Raw genomic sequence first — 18,912 nt, 5'->3', positions numbered from 1 at the left:
TAATCTTAACCTCTTTTATTATAATACCAGCTCCAAAAATGACATAAAAAACCTCTTATATCATGATTAGCTCTGGTTATGTAACTTATTGGAAAAATATTTTGATCATTAAGCACTGCACGGAAGGACTTAATTCAATCTTCAACTGCAAAGGTTTGACGCTAATTATGAATAAATATCCAATTTATCTAATCAACAGTGACAAAATTTTTCACACAATAGAAAGGGCAGTGTGGATGGGATTATAGAATTCTCAATATGGTTTTTACTTATAACTACATAATGAACATTCTTCACAGCAGGACGTGTGTAACCACATTGAATGTGGTAAAAAATTTCTTCATGAAGACACAGCACAACCAAGCATAGAGAATTTTAAATGTATAAGATATTTGTTAAACCAGTGACATAGTTTGAAGGTACACACATAGAATATAACAATTACATAAACACATTTCACGAGAAACTTAAGAGACAGTCTAACTCCAAAGCTTATTAAGAAAACTTGAGACTAGAAATACGTGGCAAGTGGGAGGGGGCTCTTTTGCCCTCTGTCTTTAGTAGCGGTGGTTCTGTAGAAAAAAATCCCCTTCAAACTGTGGGAGATGATAGGGATTCTCACGCCTTTGCCCCTCACCTTCTGTGGTAGATGAGGTAATAAAATAGACTAAAATTAACAATATTTTTCTGTTTGTTTGTTATTGTTTCTTTTAAAAAATCTGTTATTTTGCTTCATGCAATTTAAAACTAATTGCACATAAAAAAAAAAAAAAAAACCTAATGGAATTTACTACTTTTGTGACTTATGACTGGTATGAAGTAGAAAAGTCATCTGTTGTAAAAGCTTTTTAAATTTTAATGACAGTTCACTTTATTTTGAAATGCAGGTGGTTACTACTATGATTTATATCAAGTGCAAAACATTTTATTATCACATAGTATGAAAATAATAATAGCCCTCCTCAAAATTTGGGTACATAAAACTGCTTCAGGGTTTTTGTCATTCTGATATTAAGCACATCCAGACAATTTTTATAAGTATATTTTCCTTAATTTTCATTAAAACAATGGACACTGAGAGGTAAATTCAATATCTTTGCATGTAACACTTTCATAGCTCATCAATGGTTCATAACAGTTATTTAATATCCAAGAAACCCTCCAAGTCTTGAAGATTTTAGCAGTCATTTTCCTCAAAAACAAGGAGTCATCTTTTGCCATGAATGAATTCAAATGACAAAGTTCTCATGGGTTTGTAGAAATGCACAAATGGTGTGGATTCTAAATTTGATAAAATTATTCTTTCATCACTATTGATAACAAAATTTTAATGACATTAATGACATCTTACATTAAATCTTTAAAATATAGCAAAATAGGAGATACATATTCAATATAAAGCATAAAACAGTCACAACATATCCCTCTTATAGGAAGTCTGCTCATTTGTGTCTTTAGCACATAATGAGGTAAGTAGTTGACCTTTTGTTTCATAAGATTAGCAGGGATTCAGAACACCTATGTCCTTACCGTTTGCCCCATTACAGTAATCATACCCAATCCAGACCTCTTAGAAGGATTCCTGGATCCAGGTGTTGAGAGCTATGTGTATGGTCCATTATTTCATTTCAAGAGGTTCTCCTAAGTTCTGATTTTGCGTTTTTTTTTTTTTTTTTTCCTCCCCCTGCCAGGACATGATCATTCTTAGAAACTGTCTCTTCCACAAAACTTAGACTTTAGTAAGTATAAATAAAATTGAGAATTTGAAATTTTTAGTTCAATACTCAAGTCATCTGGTAACTGTAAAGCACACAAAGGCTTTGTAACTAGTCTTCTTTTACATTGCACTTATAAACCAGTGGCAACAGATTTGCATATGATTATCTCTTCAAGTGAGATGACACATGAGATTCAACATTGATATTCAGTCTCTTCTTTCAGACCTCCAATCAGGTGGACAGTAGTGATGATGACGTCCCCTGCTGTAGATACCTGCACAGTGAAAGACTTTATTTCACATAGGCTAATAAACAGGTGCCAGGTGGTTTCATTTAGAACAGTGGTTCTCCAATTTTAAGATGCTTCAGAATCACCTGTAGTGCTTGTTAACACACAGATTCCTGGGTTCCATCCCCAGAGTTTTTAGTTCAGCAGGTCTGAGATAGAGTGGAAATTTGCATGCCTAATAAGTTCTCAGGTGATGCTGATGCTGATGGTTCAGGAACAACGCTTTGAGAACCACCATTTAGAACAGAAGAGTTTTGACTTTCAGATTTGTCCTTAACACACAATTGTACAACTACTGTCTCTCATAGTCCGTCTTTCATTCTCTCTCTGTCCTCCACCCTTTGTCTTTAATGATAAATACTATATGTATAAGGATCTAAAGAATGTACTGGAAATCCTGATGGCATAGTGGTTAAGAGCTCTGGCTGCTAACCAAAAGGTCAGCAGTTTGAATCCACTAGGTGTTCCTTGGAAACCGCATGGGGCAGTTCTATTCTGTCCTATAGGGTTACTATGAGTCAGAACTGACTCCACGGCAATGAGTTTGTTTGTTTTTTAAAGAATATATCTCTTATGCTGATATATTATTTGGCTCTTAAGACATATCATCAATATCATTTGCAGTTATTCTCATATTATTTAAAGTGCTAACTTTCACCACAATCTGAAAATAACACCTTTTTTTTGATGCAGCATTAAAAAAAAAAAGTTCTCAAATGTACAAAGGGAAGAAAGGACAGAGTTACAATACTTTGCCTTTGTGATATTGTTCTGATTTTTAGTAATATATTTTCAATAAACCTCAGATGAGAAGGTTGTGCTTTAAGTTGAGCAGTAAAAAGCACATGGTAATAACATCACAAATGCTAAGATATGAAAACAAATTATGTATAATTTGATTGTATTACTTTTTTCTCAGAGTGATGCACTGGATTAAAAAAAAAAAAAAAACAAGATATTTTGACCTTCTATGAAAATCTCTTAAATGTTGTGCTCCATATCTTTCATTTCAATAAAATCAGAAAACCTATTGCTATAATGTGACATGAAGAGCATCTTTCCATGAATACTTATTTTTAAATTTAGTTTAATTTTAAAATGAATATTTGAATGAGAAGAATTTTTCAGAGGAACAAATTTTAATGCTTAAATACCAGGTCTTACATTTGTACAAACTATACACCTTTTTTTTGGCGGGGGGAGGCAAGGGTGAAGAGCAAGCCCCTCCGTTCTTTAACCTGGTACTCAGTGCCAGGTCCTGCTGGAGTTTGCCATCATCAAAAGTGTCACTGGAATTAAGCGGGGAAAAAAAGGCAAACTTTCTTCCAGTGTTCCTCTGGGGACTGTGGTTGGTCACTTCGCTATTCTGCCCATGTCCAGCAATCTGTCCCTCAGAGTTATTGGCTGCCTTGCAGTCACTGTGGATCTGTCTCCTTTAGTAGACACTCTCTAAAAGCCATATTTGCATTTCCTACGTACCTCATTCTCTAGCACCTAGCCCTGTGGGCGTTTTTTGGTAGGTATTTAAAAATGTTTGTTAACTTTAAATAAATGCAAATATTTACCATCAAGTATCCATGACATTAACCTGTCCAAATGGAACTCAACCCTGATTTGGTAGTCTACTATTCCTTTTCTTTGTAACTTGTGTTCTTAATTTAACCCAGCAAGGCTGGCTGCATCGTTTCTGTTGGTTAGAAGAATATAATAATGTGATTTTATCTTATTCTTTAATGTTGAAGTCTTTCTTTAGCCCTTGCCTTAGAGATGGAAACTGCTATGAATTAGCAGTTACTTCAACACTTTTATTTTAATAGAGTCTTACTGGTCATATGTTCAGACAAAAAATTAGCAATGGTGAGACTGCAAACCTGAGAAAATTGTGTAAATGAGTGGCAAAGTGAATGAAAGAGAGTCCAATAGTATATATCTTACATATTTTTGAGAGATAGCTTTTGAATTACCTAATGCAATATGCTATTTTATATATAAATATTCTCCCAGATGTCACATTGTAACTTCAGTCTATTGTGATTTTTAAAACAATAAAGTCAACTAACTATGTCTGTTATTAATTCAGAGTTAGTAACTGATACTTCTTTCAGTAGCTAAAAGAAAATCATTGGATAACTTTTGGTAATTTTTAGCAATCAAATTGAATGTGAGCGATTAAAACAACAAGGGATTATAAAAAGATTTAGAAATGTTCACACATTTACTTGACACTTAAATCATAATACATGAAACTAAAAGTGAAATAAGTTCAGTTGGAGGTTAAATTTCTAACATGTTTAAATCAAAAGCTGTGAAATCATTTTAAACTGACTTTTTATTTCCAAAAAGCAATAGATTAAAAACAAAAATTATCCACAAAGTAATTTTAGCTTTAGATCATTGGAATAATAAAATTTCTGTTTACAGAGATTAAAAAAAAAAAAAAAAGGATAGTTTTACTCAGCTACACTTGACGTATGAATAAATATTCTACCAGTTGTGAAGTGGCCCTGCTCCATTGGCTGCTGGGAGGGTGCTTATGCTGGTGAGCACAACTTGTTCTGAGAGTTTTGAGACATTATCAAAATTGCTGATCTGGGTGGTCAGGGACTTCCGGCTCTCTGTGCTTGTTCGTCCCCTGGTGAGCCGCTCCTCCTGGCGATGGTGAACTCCAAGGCAACAGCAAGAAAATGCGGCTTTAAATTCCTCTCGAAATTTTCCTGGCAAACCAGGGGGAATGAAAGGAAAAGGAATTATGTGTAAAATAGGTTTCAACAAATCATGAATAGGGTACAACTGAGCTGCTCCCTTGAGCCAAACTAACAATGAGGTGTAACATTTTGCAAGGATGGGGAAATAGGAAAAGGAAATTGAGTTTATTGGAAACTTGGTAGACTTTTGAAACAATGAGGTCTTTCCATAAAATAATGAGGCTGATTTTTATGTGTGACCCTCACAGTTTTTCATTCATTTATACTCAAACCTCATGTATTTGTGAAGGTAGGCATATTTTAAGCACATAAAACCAGTTAAATCAATTGTCATGGAGTCAGCTCTGACTCATGGCCACCCCATCTGTTTCAAAGCAGAACTGGGCTCCATACGGTTTTCAGTGGCTGATGTTGGAAGCAGATCGCCAGGGCTTTCTTCTGAGGTGAGTCTGGGTGGACTCAAACCTTCAGCTTTTTGGTTAGCAGCCAAGTGAATCACTATTTGGACCACTCAGGGACTTTAAATATATAGATATGAGTGGTCATCGGTACAAAGATTCTCAGAGGTATTTAGTAATTTCAGAAATGATGAAACCTATAAAATCATGCAGAAATTACTTCTGTATTTCACTTTGAAGAAGACACTGTTCTACCGACACAATGAGTTCATCAAAATATCTAGAAAAATATATTAAAATGTATAGAAAAATTTCCATAAGGCGGAACAAATGGTATTGCTGAAAAGAAAGATAATTAAGAAGAAAGAGCTAATGCTATTGCTGAAAAGAAAGATAATTAAGAAGAAAGAACTAATGCTATTGCTGGAAAAAAAAAAAAGAAAGAAACTTAAAAACTTCGTCTTTACTGATAGAAGATAGGAGATCTATGAAAATGGAATAATCATCTTTACAAAGGTATGACAGAGTTGGGAATTATCATTTGTTCTCTGGGAGCCTCAATTACCCCAGTGGGTTATTGAGAAAGCATGAATGAAATGAAAACATGAATGTTGAAGGGTTCAGTACATTGCCGGGGATATAGCAAGTTCTCAGTAATCATCGGACTCCTTTCCTGCTTCACTCTTAACTCCCAGATGGGGACTTTGGCTTGACCCCACGGCTTCAGCTTTAAATGCTCCTCCCCACTAGGTTTTACTATCTCAGTGCAAGGCTTTAGGCATCCTGAACGAAATCAGCATCATTTCCCCAGTGCTTCCAGGGCCACAGCTCCACGTCACTCCTTCTCCTTCAAACACGACCAAAGAACAGAGATATCTAGTTATCTTGGACAAAATGTGGTCTTTATTATGGTGGCTAGGATTGGGTTAAGAAGCCCTGGTGTCACAGTGGAAAACTGCTTGGCTGATAACCAAAAAAGTCAGCACTTAGAACCCACCAGCAGCTCTGCAGAAGAAAAGACCTGGAGATCTGCTCCCAGAAAGATTACAGTGCAGAAAACCCTAGGGGTGGTTCTACTTTGTCCAGTAGATTTGCTCTGAGTTGGGATCAACTGGATAGCACACACACATGATTGGGTGGGGCAGGAGAAGGCAGGGAGGGGAAGCGATTGGACACAAAACAAACCTCACTTCACGCCACATGATTTCCCGAAAAGTGAAATGAATCCTGTACATACACGTGTATGCATGATTCAAAAATACAAAGTTTTCTTTTTTTTTTTTTAAATCTAATTGACTGGCTGTTTGTCTTTCTTTTTACTTACACAAACAGAAAGCCAAAGATGATGTTGGAAAAATGTACATACTTTATTAAGTATGCAATAACATTAATTACTGAATCTTCCCTATAAAATTGATGAATATTTGAAGATAGGGGTGAAAAAGTAGTAGCCAATGGGTTTGACAGGAGAACCATGTAAAGATATTGCTAATTAAAACACAATTTTAAAAGCCAAAGTACAAATGTTTGTAAATAAAACAATAATTATTTGTTACTTTTGATAATCATTTTGATTCCATAAACAGAGGTAGGTTAAATCAGTTACAGAGGAATGTGGTCACTTAGCTGATGAGATATCTAGGAGTAATTTCATTTTCTGTGGTCAATGAAAAAACTTGAGATACACCCAAGGACTGTTACCCATAGGAGAAATGTAAATAGAAGAAAATATCCAAAGGTGGAAAGGTCCCCATATAATCTCAATTAGGCTACAGATTTTGGCTAAGGAAAAAATACAGCAACGATGTTGTATCTTCAGATAAAATTATTTGATATTTCCGTAAATCATAAGGTTTAGGATGACAAGCAAGATTCTATATGATTCTTTTCTCACAATTTTTGCTTTCCTCTGATTTCAACATTTCTTCTAAGTTTTACAGAAGGAAAAAAAAAAAAACACAGCAAATTTTCTCTGATGAGTTATGGAACATGTATTTGCTATCATAAGGGAAAAAAAATCTCACGACAAATCAATCAGGGAAAATTTTTCTCATGTGCAGTTACTAAGCTGTTCACATCATTCAAGACTGTTCCAAAGGTTCTGGCCATTGATCCACAACCCTTGGTTAGGACTGTGGTTTATGTAAGAGAAACAGTGAACACTCACCGCTGAGAAAATTGTAAATAATTGGGTTCGCAGCACTATTGGCATATACAAGCCAGTGTGAAAATGTAAACCAGGCATATACAGTCTCCCTGTCTTCAGTGTGGGTAAACATCCCAAATACTCTGCAGAAAAAGAAACAACAGAAAATTCAGTATGATTTGGAAAAAACAAAAAATGTTTAAATAATTGAATTCAAGGTTGAACAAGGATCTTGATAGACAGTGCCTGACCTCTGGCAGCCACTGGCCACTGGTGGGTTTGTGGAGACCTAGTGGGTGTAGGTGGAAACCCTGGGTGGCGTAGTGGTTAAGAGCTACAGCTTCTAACCAAAAGGTCGGTAGTTCGAATCCACCAGGTGCTCCTGGGAAACTAAATGGGGCAGTTCTACTTTGTCCTATAGAGTCACTATGAGTCAGAATTGACTCAGTGGCAATGGGGATTTGGTTTGATTTCTTTTAGTGGGTGTAGATAATTTCACCACCTGACTGGAACTCCATGGCATGTTTAGTAAGTCAAAAGTCAAATTCTGTCAGAGAAGGGTCTCTCCTTTGAATAAAGAGCAAATAAAATATTTTTTAGGGTAAGAATGCAGAAGTTAAACATACCTCTACCTCCCCTTATTTGGTTTTATTTTTCAAATATCATCAACGAACGTTGGATTACTTTTCCATCACGCATACTATTTAAAAAGCACTTCTAAACTGCATCATGAAGTACTTGTGTTGTACTTCAATTTGTGCATTGATCAAATTATTACATTTCTTCAACTCCAAATTTATTGGACTTGCTGAAAATTGGCTTCTGGGAACCCCTTGTAGGCAGAGAAGTAGTTTTCAGAAGGCAAAATTTTGGTAGTTTCTTAAAATTAATGACTTTGCATTTTTTACTTATTATTTTAAATTCTAAAACAACTTTTTAATTATGATAGCCTTAAAGAATATTTTAAGATTGGCTCCATACTTAGAAATATTTGACCTTTCAAATTTCATGTACTAACCTACACCAGGTAACTTACAGCTACCCAGTAAACTTACAGGCTGAAGATTATAATGTATTTCCTGCAGGAGGCTCCATCACAGGGGTGTGCATTGTGTGCTACTCCTATGTTTTCTTTCCAACGGGAAGGCATAAAATAGAAATGCATTTGCTGAATGAAGTGATGCTCTACGGTGTACCAGTGTTTTACAAAAATTCAACACAGACTGAAACAACATAGACAAATAGAATTAATATTATGCTGTGATCCTCAACTTCAGTATATCTTTGGCATCCTGGACAAAGCAGAACTGCTTTAAAGAAGTTGGTTTTTATTAGTGAGGCAAAAATATTACTTTGCAAGGAAAAGACCTTAGGAATTTATTTGGGAGAAAGAAGAAAACACGAGCATAATATGCAAGGGTAAACGAAGAGATAAACATTTGAAGAAAACCTGTGTGGTAAAGAGAAAAACACTTTTCAAGGTTATTTTCTAATTCTGTGTGTGTGTGTATAAAAGAGCAGAATGTTCAAGCACTTGAAAATCTTTCTAATTTACACTCTACTTTCTTCATAAAAAGCCATTTGTTTTCCTTGGAAAGGAAGGCTTAAGTCAGAAGAACAAGAGAAATACTATGGCCAAGCAGATATTTAGAGGGGCCGAGGAAGAGGTTCAAGTGCTGAGATATAGGAAATCCAAACAATGCCCATGGAAGCAGCAGTCAAGAAACCAAAGGATGCATTGCATTAGGCAAATCTGCTGCAAAAGACCTCTGTAAAGTGTTAAAGAGCAAAGATGTCACAATAAGAACTAACGTGTGACTGACCCAAGCCGTGGGTCATATGCATGTGAAAGCTAGACAATGAATAAGGAAGACCGAAGAAGAACTAACACCTTTGAATTGTGGTGTTGGCAAAGAATATTGAATATTCCATGGACTGCCAGAAGAATGAACAAATCTGTCTTGGAAGAAGTACAGCCAGAATGCTCATTAGAACATGGATGGCAAGACTTCGTCTCACTTTGGATGTGTTACCAGGAGGGACTGGTCCCTGGAGAAAGACATCGTGCTTGGTAAAGTAGAGGGTCAGTGAAAAAGAGGAAGACCCTCAACGAGATGGATTGACACAGTGGCTCCAACAATGAGCTCAAGCATAACAATGATTGTGAGGATGGCACAGAACCAGGCAGTGTTTCATTGTGTCATACATGGGGTCTCTATGAGTCGGACAGACTTGATGGCACCTAACAACAACTCCACAGACTGGTATTTTTATGGAATTTAGAGTAACTAAAAGAGTACAAAAAAGAGAAGAAAATCCATCCAAGATCATAAAGTTCTTAAGATCAGAGGACATCATCTAGGAAAAGACCAAAATAAATTTGAATTGGATTTCCATGAGTCAGGAAAATAAGAGGGGAGGCATGAAAGGATATGGAGGGCAAAATAAGTTGCATTTTGTTGTGAGCCAGCATGTGCCTCAAGGACCTAAGCTGCTGAAAACTGTACATCTTTAAGACTGTGTCTGTAGTAAATACTACTACTGAACAAAAATTCTTTTTTCCTTTCTTCTCCAATGAAAAAATCATTAAGCAATCAAAAACAAGGGCCAAAGAGAATGAGAAATTTTTGCAACTGCTTATGCCACCTTTAGTCTGTGTGACTCCAGCCAAACCTGCCTCTCTCCAGAGTCCTCAGCTGTAAGGAATCTGATACTGACTCTGAATCAGGGAAAAGTAAGAGAAGCAACCTTAGCTTAAGTTCAAAACCCTTTGTAAACAGAATTAGTATTGCCTTGGGACCTGTCAGTGTGCAACAGTTATGATAATTCCCAGTAAACTTGGTGGCTATGAAGTTCAGGGTGTACCACTCACTGCCCCTACATCTGCATGCCATTCAAGTCACTGGTCAATTGTTTTAATTTCATAGTTGTGTCTTCACTGTAAGAAATAACATATTTTTCTACCCGAAAACATTGTGTGCAGATTTTTATTAATATCCACCCTAGGCTTTACACACAGACTTCAGGAAATGGATTTTCTCTCTGTTTATACATTCAGCACGCAGTATCTGCTTTGATTTCATTTATTTTTAGCGCTCACCAATATTCTTTTAAATATAAGAATGCTAACAACACACTCTTATCTCTCTTTATCCTTTAAATAGAATTCTGTCACAATTCTCTATGTCTTTGAGAACAAAGTTTTGGAAAACCCATTTCTCCTGATCAAAACAGAACTCCAAAGCTGTAAATGAGTTTTTTGCATTAGAACTTTTTCTGCATCTAAGGCTCAGCAATTAGCTTGAAGAGGTTGGGGGGGAACATCTGTTTTGTGTCTGTCATTCAAAAGAGAATTCACATGGACAAAAGCATATGTCTGGGCACTCTAAAAAGCTGTTCTTCTTACCTGTTGGCTCTCTAGTCAGTATCATCCTGCCGGACAAGGTGTCAAGGCAAAGTGTTTACATTATTCTCTGGCTTTTAAAATAAACCTTAATTAAGGTCCAAGAAATTACAAATCGCTTCATTTGCAAATAGTTGGGTGAACTTTACCTCTTCAGCACATTGAGGATGCTAATTGGTAGATAGCAAATTGCAAACACCAAAAGCACAACCATCAGCATTCGGGCTGTTTTCCGTCTGGCTCGGATCTGCTTTATCTCAGCGGCCACAGCACTAATTCGAGACTTGGTCTGCTGTCCTGACCCTCGAGGCTGTGAAACAGGCTGCAGGGGCTTCCATTTTCTCTGAACTACAGATGACGTTCCAGGAATCTGAAAGGAGAATGAGAATCAGACATTTTATTGCTTTCTGGCTTAGGAAAATTCCATTTTGGAGAAGTAATTAGACGATGGAGTTAGTCAGGAGAATGTTCCAGAGGCCTGAGGTTCAGAACAGTTCTGATAGCATCTGAGAGGTTTGAGGGCCTGTTTCCTCTGAATGTTTGCCGAGTTTTAGTATGTTCTTGGGTAATAGGTTGAGTACCAAATAGCAGTTTGGGCTGAAACATAGTTGAAACATCACACTTTTGTCAAGGCCTAAAAGGAGCTGCAAATGGAAAGAAATACCTTTATAAAAGTAGAAGCAAAAACTGGAGGAGAGAGGCAAAGAGATACATTCCATATTAGTATAAATGCTGGTTCTGCTCAGACACCTAAACTTGCTAAAAAAAAAAAAAAACCTAACAGGTAATGAGTTGTAAAAGTAACCTGAGTGGATTTTTTTCATGCATCAATACTGCCATCTGCTGCCAGATGGAGAGATGGTTCTTAGCCACCCAATACCTTTTACTAGGCTGTCTGCTTCTCAGGTTAAAATAGGTCCATCCAAACCCTCGAACGATGGGAATAAAAAAACAAATCAAATATTCTTTTTTGTTTTCTATCTGTGGTTATAAAATTCTTAAAACCAATTTTGAGGTCCGGCTCTTGAAAAGACACACAAAAACATTGAGAATCGCTTATGTTCCTGCTTTACCATTTCAAACAGCAGGAATTTAACAAGTTACATAACTTGTACTTTTCCATTTCCTTTCAAAATTATTTGATAATAGCAGGGAGTCCCTCCGAGTATATTTTCTTAATTACAAGTTTATGAAGAGTGATAGGGTTTAGTGAACAAAACAAACTCAACATGTGTAATTTTTTAAACTGGAAAATATCCCAAAAAAAAAAAAAAAGGCCATTTTAGTTCTATTAAGTTTATTAAGATTATTCAACTGTTGCTTTATCTGTCTGCTGCAAGTCAGCCAGGACAGACCAATGTGTTCCTGTGGTCTCTGGGAATGGAATTTGGACGAGTTCTGTTGTTTTATACACCACAAGATCCGAGTCTGCTAGATAATCTTTAATTTAAGGACAGAATTTTACTTTGATGTCCACACAGATGAATTAATAAGATTTTCTCCTTGTCTGTAACTATTCTCTCAAAGAAGAGAAAAGGAAACGATGTTAATAAAAGTCTGCCTTTAAGTACAAAAACATTTCACAAATTATTTCTCTTTTAACTCTGCATGTTGTATCATGTAAACTGCTCTTGGTAATGGTCACACTTGAACAAATTCATTGGTGGGGGGAAACAGGAACTGACATCCTTCCTCTTCCATGAGTCTCTTTTTAAACAAGGTTTGTGAGGACGCAGCAATAGATGGGGGAACGTTCTAGAAGACCTCTAGCATGAGTAACCCTAGAAGTGTCTGTTAAATGATCTTGAACTGTTTTCTAAATGATCTCTGAGAAATCATTTCAACTTTAGTGATTTGATTATTGAGTGTTCCCCTGAAGGAGAGAATCAATGTCCTGTATCTGATGACTTTTGCAACCACCAGCAAGAGTTCCCATAAGCAGAAGCTGACACAGGAGCATGGCCCTGGTCCCTGAAATCAGGGGAAAAAAAAAGCAACGATACCACCTTTCAGATGAGGAGCTAAATAAGGACATAAGATGCTTAATCCTTCACTCAACTTATCAAAAAAGAAAAAAAGTTGCCTACAGCGACCCCTTGTGTGTCAGAGTAGAACTGTGCTCCACAGGGTTTTCAGTGGCTGATTTTTCAGTAGCAGATCACCAAGGTTTTTTTCCAAGGCAGTTCTGGGTGAACACAAACTTCCGAACTTTCAGTTAACAGCTGAGTGAGTTAACAGTTTGCAGAACCCATGAACTCGCCACTCAACTTAAGGGACATAAAAATTTCCCCACTGATAGCTACCCTTGCTCAGCTTAATATGAAGACCATGCACTGATACCAACTGCATACCAGGCACTATGCATAATTTTGAGTAATCTTTAACATATTGCTAAAAAATACATCATTGTAAATTCTATTTTACAGATGACCAAGTAGATACTGAGAAGGATTAAATAAAATATCCAAGTCCATATCTTTAACAAGTGACAAGTCAGAATTTGCACCCAGGTCTGTCTGACTGCAAAGCTCATTGTTTTTGGTTGTGATATATAGTTTCCATTTTTAAAAAATTAAAGATAATGTTATATAGATGCCTGAACTTTTTACTACAAGCCTACTTATATAAAAGGAAAAATATCATCATACAAAAGAACTTTGAGAGAATCAGCCTAGGAGGCTGTGCATGTGCTGTGACCTCAGGAGCCCAGGAAATGGCTATTTCCTTCTGTATCGTGACTGTGGAAAGATCACACTCACACACACACACACACACTCTCACAAACACACACAGGTATGTACCACTTTTATTCCACTATTATAAATAATAAATAATGGGGAAACCCTGGTGGCGTAGTGGTTAAGTGCTACAGCTGCTAACCAAAGGGTCGGCAGTTCAAATCCGCCAGGCGCTCCTTTGAAACTCTATGGGGCAGTTCTACTCTGGCTTATAGGGTCGCTATGAGTTGGAATCGACTCGATGGCACTGGGATTATAAATAAGCTTTACAAACCATCTTTGATATGAAAATGCATCTTCGAAGAGGTATTACAACAGTTGTGAATTTGAAGTAGCATGGAAATGATGAACCTTAAAACCTGCCCTGTCTTGAGAAGTGTTTGTGATCAGGATGGCGTTATAAAGGTAAAACACATTGCAGACATTCAAAGGAGAGTAAGAGAAAACAATGAGCAACCGGTACATTTGCCAATTAAATGAAGTGGACAAATTCCTTGAAAGACAGAGGTTACCAAAGATGACAAGGTAAGCACAAACCTTCCAACAAAGAAAACTCCAGGGCCAGATAGATTCATTGATAAATTCTATCACATATTAAAGAATAAATAATGCCAATCTTTTACAGACTCTTCTTGAAATTCAAAGAAAAGAGAAACACTTTTCAGCTAATCTTATGAATCCATAGTTACCCTGATGATCAAAGACATGACAAAAGAAACCCACAGACCAAATATCCCTCATGAACAGAGATGCAAAACTCTATAATTATACCCAATCCAAAGATATATAAAAATGGTAATATATTTTAACCAGCTGATATTAATGGTTAATGTTACCTGTCAACTTGGCTATGCCATGATTCTCAATATTATATAATTATCCTCCATTTTGTGATCTGATGTAAGGGGAGTTTCCTTGGGATTATGGCACGCATCCAATATATATGGACATTCTGGCAAAGGTCTCTTGCTCTGGATCCTGCATCTGACTCAACATCCTCTGACCTCCAGTTCATGAGACGTGAACCAGCAGCCTGCCACTTGACCTTCAGGTTTTGGGTATGTCAGCCCCTGCAACCACGTGAGTCAGGAAAAGCCCCCAGCCTGATGCCTGACTCACAGATTTGGGACTTGCTAGCCTCTACAACTGTGTGAGCCATTTCCTTGAAATAAATCTCTCTCTCTCTCTATATATATATATGGAGTTTCACTGGCTTTTCTCTTCTAGAGAACCCACCTTAACACAGTTGGGTTTATCCAAGCATTGCAATGTTGGTTTAACTTTCGAAAATCAGTCAATATTATGATCATATTAACAAGTTAGAAATCCTGGTGGTGTAGTGGTTAAGAGCTATGGCTGCTAATCAAAAGGTTGGCCATTCGAATCCACCAGGTTCTCCTTGGAAACTCTATGGGGCATTTCTACCCTGTCCTACAGGGTTGCTATCAGTCAGAATCGACTCAAGGGCAGCAGGTTTTGTTTTGTTTTGTTGCTTATTAACAAATTAAAAGAAAATATGATCATATCAATAAATAAAAAGTGTAAATACTCTCAGTAAACCAGTTATCAAAGGAAACTTTCTCAACCTGACAAAGGGAATCTGTGAAAAGCCTTTAGCTCTCTTTGTAATTAATAGTGAAAAATGAACACTTTCCTCTAAGATTTGGAATAAGGTGATGAATACTTCTCTCACCACTTCTATTCATCATTGTACTGGAGGTCCTAACTAGTACAAGAACACAAGAAAAATAAATAAAAATCATACAGATTGAAAAGAGTGATTTTCTTTTCTTTTTCTTGCAGATAACATGATGGTTTACATAAAAAAGACTAAGGAATCTACAAAAAAATTACTACAGTTAATAAATGAATTTATAAAGATGCAGAACACAGCTCCAATAACCAAAAATCAATTGTGTTTCTGTATACTAGCAATAAACAATCAGAAAATCAAACATGGAATCAGAAAAAGTAACACTGCTTGCTTTGGTTTTGTCTCTTTATTTTCTAGTTTCTTAAAGCAAATGTCTAGGCTTTTGATTTGAGAGCTTTTTTTTTTTTAATATAAGATTTATAGCTATTAATTTCCCTCTAAACACTACTTTTGCTGCATCCCATAAGTTTTGGTACATTGTGTTTTCATTCTTATTCATCTCCAAATATTTTCTAAATCCCTTGTGATTTCTTCTTTGATCTGTTTGTTGTTTAGCAATGTGTTGTTTAATTTCCACATGTTTGGAATGCTCTATGATTAATTTATTATAAAATTCCATTGTGGTAGAAGAACACAAGGTTTATGGTTTCAATTCTTTTAAATTTATTGAGGCTTGTTTTATAACCTAGCACTTGGTTTTAGGGTCTATCCTAGAGAAGCATGTATATTCTGTTCTTGTTTGGTGGTGTGTTTTATGGATATGTTAGGTAAGGTTGGTTGTTAGTTTTGTTCAAGTTTATTTCCTCATTGAACTTCTGCCTAGTTGTTCTATCCATTATTAAAAACAGGGTATTTAAGTCTTAAACATTTACTGTTGAATTGTCTATTTTTCCCTTCAATTCCATCAGTTTTTGCTTCATATATTTTGGTGTTCTGTTAGGTATATATATTTATAATTTTTATACCCTCCTAATAGATTGATTTTTTTTTACCACTATTAAATGTCCCCCTTTATCTATTCTAATACATATATATTTTAATTTTCTTTTGTCTAGTATTAGTATAGCCACTTCAGCTTTCTTTTGGTTACTGTCTGGATGGTATATCATTTCCCATTACATTTAACCTATTTGTGTCTTTGAATCTAAAGTGTCTCTTGTAGACAGCATAAAGTCTTACTGTGTTTGTTTAGCCATTCTGCCAGTTCCTGCCTTTTGATTTGAGTGTTTTTTCCATTTACCTTTAATGTAATTATTGATGAAAGTATGATTTACTACCATTTTGCTATTTATTTTCTATATGCCTTACATCTTGTTTTTCTCATTCTCCATTACTGCTTTTTTTTTTTTCCCTGTTACATAGATATTTTCCACTATATCATTTTAAATCCATTGTTGTTTCTTTCACAGCAGTTTTTTATTAGTTAATCTTAGTGGTTTCCCTGGGAATTACAATTAACATGTTAAACAATCAGTTTGAATTAATGCCAACCATTTTGATAATGTAAAAAAAAAAAAAGAAACTGCTCCAATATAGCTTCTCCCCTCCTATCCTCCTTTGTGTTATTATTGTCGTACAAATTAGGTCTTTATACCTTGTAGTCTCAATTTTTACGGTTTCATAATTCTTGCTCTATGCAATTATCTTTTAAATAAGATAGGAGAAGAAAGAAGTTACAAACAAAACTATACCTATACTCTTTTATATTTATCCATATAGTTACTTTAATTGGTACTCTTTATTCCTTTGTGAGAACTTGACTTACCATCTTACTGATTCTGCCTCTGCAGTTACACTTTGCTGTGTATTTCCTCATATTAGGCAGACTTGTCTTTACCTAATATTAATTATTTTCAGTTTTCAAGGAAGAAAGTTGAAGAATAAAGGACAATAGAAGAGACTGTGATGAGGTGGGATGGGGAAGCTCTTTCAAATTGTAGTTCTTGGAAAATTGAAATATGGTTTCAGACTCAAATACCTATTACGGTTAATCTCAAGTGCCTCCCACAGTACCTGACACATCCCATTACACCAAACTCATTGCTGTTGAGTTGATTCTGACTCATAGCAGCCCTATAGGACAGAGAAGAACTGCCCATAGGGTCTCCAAAGAGCAGTTGATGGATTTGAACCACCGACCTTTTGGTTAGCAGCCAAGCTCTTAACTACTGCACCGCCAGGGCTCCACTTGACACATCAAAAAAAAATTTTCTGTCGAGTCAATTCTGACTCATAGCAACCCTGGAGGACAGAGTAGAACTGCCCCATAGAGTTTCCAACGAGTGCCTGGTAGATTTGAACTGCTGACCTTTTAGTTAGCAGCTGTAGCACTTAACCACTACGCCACCAGTGTTTCCTACCTGACACACAGTAGGTACTTAATCAGTATTTGTTAAATGAATTAGCGTAAGTTCAGATGATGATTAAAATTGAAATTTTGATTTACATGAAGCCCAGAACTGTAAAACATGCCAACAGAAGCACATAAGACGAGCAAGCTAAGACTAAGCAGTTTTTAAAAAGAAGCTTGAGAAAGCATGTAGAGTTTTCTGGCTGAGTTCTCTGAGTCATATTGTCAAAGAAAGAGAGAATTTAATTAAATGATTATAGAAAAGCATTGGATAGTTCTTTAATGAGATTTAAAAACTTTTTGAGAAAGTCAGAAAAGGACACAACTTTCTTACTAATCACCTTACCCTCACTAATTCAGAAGTATGTAATAGATTCCATGCATCTCTGTAATTTTAAACAAATAGGACAGACCTTCCATTTGATGGCTCACTTGATATAGCCTATGGCACACATAATACCCTAGAACTCTGTTTATAGACATTAACAGTTGGAAATTGAGAGTTGCTCAAGCAGACATCTACATAATCACTCATTTGGGGTTAATTTACTTTATTGTGCCTGCTAAAGTGAGCTCAGTTGAACTTGCCATTTTCCATTCCAATCTGTTTTATAATGTTCTTAGTTTCACAGCTCAGGCATTTTATTGCAGATCTTCTTTCCAAATCATGTGGCTTATACTAACTAGGGCAATTCTTCAAAAGAATGTGGATTATTTGTAAACAATTTTGCACTTATTTACAGTTTGGGGAATTGAGAACTATAAGATCAAATAATGGAGAAATAAACTAGTTGAAGTTTGTTGTTGTTGTGTTGTTAGGTGCCATCGAGTTGGCTCTGACCCATAGCGACCCCATGCACCACAGAACGAAACACAGCCCTATTCTGCACCATGCTCATAGTCGTTGTTATGCTTGAGCCCGCTGTTGCAGCCACTGTATTAATCCATCTCATTGAGGGTCTTCCTCTTTTTCACTGACCCTCTACTTACCAAGCATGATGTCCTTCTCCAGGGACTGATCCTTCCTGACAACATGTCCAAAGTAAGTAAGACGCCGTCTTGCCATCCTTGCTTCTAAGGAGTATTCTGGTTGTCCTTCCTCCAAGAGAGATTTGTTCATCCTTTTGGTAGTCCATGGTATATTCACCTTTGTTTGCCAACAGCACAATTCAAAGGTGTCAGTTCTTCCTCGATCTTCCTTATTCATTCTCCAGCTTTCGCATACATACAAGGCAATTTAAAATACTTGGATCAGGCTTGGGTCAGGAGCACCTTAGTCTTCAAGGAAATGTCTTTACTTTTCAAAGCTTTAAAGAGGTCATTTGCAGCAGATTTGCCCAATGCAATGTGTCTTTTGATTTCTTGACTGCTGCTTCCATGGGTGTTGATTGTGGATCCAAGTAAGATGAAATCCTTGACAACTTCAATCCTTTCTCCACTTATCATGATGTTACTTATTGGTCCAGTTGTGAGGATTTTGTTTCCTTTATGTTGAGGTGTCACCTATACTG

At 36.3% G+C, this 18,912-nt stretch overlaps 1 protein-coding gene across 1 annotated transcript in view; it reads right to left on the bottom strand.

Annotated features, from left to right (window-relative positions):
• Positions 1 to 1,694: 1,694 nt before the first annotated feature.
• HCRTR2 (hypocretin receptor 2) overlaps positions 1,695 to 18,912 on the bottom strand; it is a 119,268-nt gene continuing 102,050 nt past the window's right edge. The window contains exons 5-8 of the mRNA XM_010587000.3: positions 10,809 to 11,029; positions 7,278 to 7,399; positions 4,496 to 4,721; positions 1,695 to 1,992 (exon numbers count right to left, since the gene is read on the bottom strand). Of these exons, the coding sequence (XP_010585302.1) occupies positions 1,950 to 1,992; positions 4,496 to 4,721; positions 7,278 to 7,399; positions 10,809 to 11,029 (612 nt within the window). The 3' untranslated portion in view covers positions 1,695 to 1,949. The remainder of the gene's footprint in view (positions 1,993 to 4,495; positions 4,722 to 7,277; positions 7,400 to 10,808; positions 11,030 to 18,912) is intronic.

The sequence above is a fragment of the Loxodonta africana genome, chromosome 1 (genome assembly GCF_030014295.1).
Source record: "Loxodonta africana isolate mLoxAfr1 chromosome 1, mLoxAfr1.hap2, whole genome shotgun sequence".
Lineage (NCBI taxonomy): Eukaryota > Metazoa > Chordata > Mammalia > Proboscidea > Elephantidae > Loxodonta > Loxodonta africana.
Note: the sequence above shows the minus strand (reverse complement) of the source record. Positions and strands in the feature narration are given on the sequence as shown.